The sequence below is a fragment of the Populus trichocarpa genome, chromosome 16 (assembly GCF_000002775.5).
Source record: "Populus trichocarpa isolate Nisqually-1 chromosome 16, P.trichocarpa_v4.1, whole genome shotgun sequence".
Classification (NCBI taxonomy): Eukaryota; Viridiplantae; Streptophyta; class Magnoliopsida; order Malpighiales; family Salicaceae; genus Populus; species Populus trichocarpa.
Window position 1 is genome coordinate 8,462,721 of NC_037300.2, and position 3,803 is coordinate 8,466,523.

Genomic DNA, 3,803 nt, shown 5'->3' on the forward strand with positions numbered 1-3,803 from the left:
CCAATTGATCAAGATGCACAACGCAGATCGTATAGATACGATTTTGCACTTCTTGACAAATATAATTTCTTTCGTTATTCTAAGTGGTTATTCTTTTTTAGTTAATGAAGAACTTTTTATTCTTAATTCTTGGGTTCAAGAATTCATATATAACTTAAGCGACACGATAAAAGCCCTTTTTATTCTTTTATTAACCGACTTATGTATAGGATTCCATTCACCCCATGGTTGGGAACTAATGATTAGCTCTTTCTACAAGGATTTTGGATTTGCTCATAATGATCAAATTATATCTGGACTTGTTTCCACCTTTCCAGTAATTTTCGATACAATTTTTAAATATTGGATCTTCCGTTATTTAAATCGTGTATCTCCGTCACTTATAGTGATTTATCATTCAATGAATGACTGAAAAATGATCCACCGATCCAATTAGAATTTTGTTATTTTGTCCATAAGTAAAATAAAATATTCAAAATCTTACTTTTTTTTATACACCTATTTTTTCTATACATCCAAGAGATTCGGATTCCTCCTATATTTTAGTATTTTAGTAAAACATTTTCAGTAACTAGCAGCATCGTGGATAGGGAACTATCCTAGCGACCTACCTAATTTTATTGTAGAAATTTTCTGGATCAACGACTGGACCATGCAAACTAGAAAGACCCTCTCTTGGATAAAGGAAGAGATTACTCGCTCCATTTCCGTATCGCTCATGATATATATAATAACTGGGGCATACATTTCAAATGCATATCCCATTTTTGCACAGCAGGGTTATGAAAATCCGCGCGAAGCAACTGGTCGTATTGTATGCGCGAATTGTCATTTAGCTAATAAGCCTGTGGGTATTGAGGTTCCACAAGCGGTACTTCCTGATATTGTATTTGAAGCAGTTGTTCGAATTCCTTATGATATGCAACTAAAACAAGTTCTTGCTAATGGTAAAAAGGGAGCTTTGAATGTGGGGGTTGTTCTTATTTTACCTGAGGGGTTTGAATTAGCCCCTCCTGATCGTATTTCGCCAGAGATGAAAGAAAAGATAGGTAATCTCTCTTTTCAGAGTTATCGCCCCGCTAAAAAAAATATTCTTGTTATAGGTCCCGTTCCTAGTAAAAAATATAGTGAAATCACCTTTCCTATTCTTTCTCCGGACCCTGCTGCTAAGAAGGATGCTCACTTCTTAAAATATCCCATATACGTAGGCGGGAACAGGGGAAGGGGTCAGATTTATCCCGACGGGAGCAAGAGTAACAATACGGTTTATAATGCTACAGCAGCGGGTATAGTAAGCAAAATCATACGAAAAGAAAAAGGGGGGTACGAAATAACTATAACAGATGCGCCAGAGGGGCGTCAAGTGATTGATAGTATCCCCCCAGGACCAGAACTTCTTGTTTCAGAAGGCGAATCCATCAAACTCGATCAACCATTAACAAGTAATCCTAATGTGGGCGGATTTGGTCAGGGAGACGCAGAAATAGTACTTTAAGACCCATTACATGTCCAAGGACTTTTGTTCTTCTTGGCATCCGTTATTTTGGCACAAATCTTTTTGGTTCTTAAAAAGAAACAGTTTGAGAAGGTTCAATTGTCCGAAATGAATTTCTAGATTGCGAATTTATCAACATCAAGTTCTTATCTTTTCTTAATTTCTTAAAAAGAACAAAATTTTTGTTGGAAATTCTGTATGATAAAAAAAAATTGCGAAACAACTTTTGTTTTGCTTTTGTTTATATTTTTTTTATACCGAATTAGGAGAATTACTTGTACCACATTTCTATATTTAGTATGTATATTGGTAAGAAGACTATTTGACTTTATCCCCTCTTTTCCAATCTAAATTGGAGTGGTGCGATTATGTCACTATTCACAGATTTAGCTGTGATACAATGTATCCATAGCTTTTTTCTATTCTAATAGAATCAAATTCGACTAAATACTGATACTAAGCATAAGATAACTAAGCGGAAAAGAAAAGGTTAAATGAGGGAAACAAAATATTATAGGGGATATTCGTATACCTCTTGAACATGTGAGAGAGAGTTGAGATCGTGAATGAAGGCTGAGCAGCTGCTTAGGGGGAAGGAAAGGGGGCTGGAACGAGTGGGAAGAAACTGACAGAAAACAAAGAAAAAGAAAAAGAGAACTGAGAGAGGAAGAAGAAGGGGAAAAACATGAGAAAGAGGGAGGAGAAATACTACCAAACTATCCAGACCTACTTAGAGTTGAAAGGTATGGGTCATGTAGTCTCCTTTTGCCCCCTTGTTCTTCAAACCCAGAACTGAAAATGATGAAGGATCCCTAAGAAAAATTGACCTAAACCCCCTAGGCTAATTGTAAAGGAAACTATAAACAACTAAAAGGACAAGCAACAAAGACGAAATGAGACCAATTTCCAGAGCATCTAACTAAGGATAATGAATAAAATGGAAAGAATAAAACTTGGTAGAGGGTCGACCACAACAATGGGACTGGCCAGAATGCATTGTGTAAGAAGATGCATGTGTGTGTTCATGTTAAAATCATGTGAATGTGATGGGATTTGATGACAGATGTGTGATGGAATTGAAAATGCATGTGTGTTCATGTTAAAATCATGTGACTGTGCTGGGATTTGATGACAGATGTGTGCTGGAATTGAAAATGCATGCGTTCATGTTAAAATCATGTGACTCTGCTAGGATTTGATGACAGATATGTGCTGGAATTGAAAATGCATGTGTGTTCATGTTAAAATCATGAAACTTGCTGGGATTTGATGATATATATTGTGTTGGAATTGAGAATGCATGTATCTTGTAACATCCCCCATTTCTGGGATAAAACCACAATCTCATGTCAATAGAAAAACAGAGTAGTTAATTTTTTTTATATATATATACATATTCATGGTCTTCGTATTAACATCTACCAGAATTTCGACAGAGTCCCCCCTATACCGGAAGGTCCCAAGTTACCGACATGTAACCTGTTTACACTTCTAACAGTTCGCATCTCATAACTTAATTCCCGACCCAATCATCCTGGGTTTCAATTCCACAATTATACTCACACCTATCAACCATAATATTTATGATATGCATTATATAACAAAAATATCATTATGGATGGATAATTTAAATAAATATAAATACATAGACATGAAATATGGTTATATAAACTACAACGTTAAATTCATCCAATCAAGTTTAAACATTTATTATACAAATTAAGTTATACAACCATTTTCATGTTTACAAAATACAAGGGTATACTCCCTAGAACCTAGACTTCAAAAAGGAAACATAAGCTAGGATCTACTCTTGTCGTGCATGCGATGATCCTGAAACAAAATACATATTATTGCAAGGTGAATATTTCCATAAATATAACAATATGAATATCTAATAATTTCAACAGGGTAACATGCATTCATATTTCATTTACTTCTCCCTTCTAGTTTTTTTTTTATTTAAAAATCTCTTCCTTATTCAAACTATTAATAACCGTTCCCTCTGCCACTATCAACCTTCATTCCAGATTTTATAAGATCAACGTGATTACTTTTGCTTATCACATTACCGATATCAATTTCACTGGTATTGTCATCACCACCCCATAGGAGTCGATATAAGGCGATCCCTTTACCCGGAATCCTAACATACACTAAATGTATGCTGGCCATTCCATGGTGATCCCCTTACCCGGGATCCTAATATACACTGAATGTATGTTAGCCAATACGTGGAGATCCCCTTACCCGGGATCCTAACATACACTAAATGTATGTTAGTCCATTCGTGACGATCCCATTACCC

At 35.5% G+C, this 3,803-nt stretch overlaps 1 protein-coding gene across 1 annotated transcript; it reads left to right on the forward strand.

Moving 5' to 3' along the window:
• Positions 1-207: 207 nt before the first annotated feature.
• Positions 208-1,983, forward strand: LOC127904422 (cytochrome f-like). Its single transcript, XM_052447875.1, has one exon. The coding sequence runs from the start codon at positions 653-655 to the stop codon at positions 1,493-1,495; it is 843 nt and encodes a 280-aa protein (XP_052303835.1). The 5' UTR covers positions 208-652; the 3' UTR covers positions 1,496-1,983.
• Positions 1,984-3,803: the final 1,820 nt, after the last annotated feature.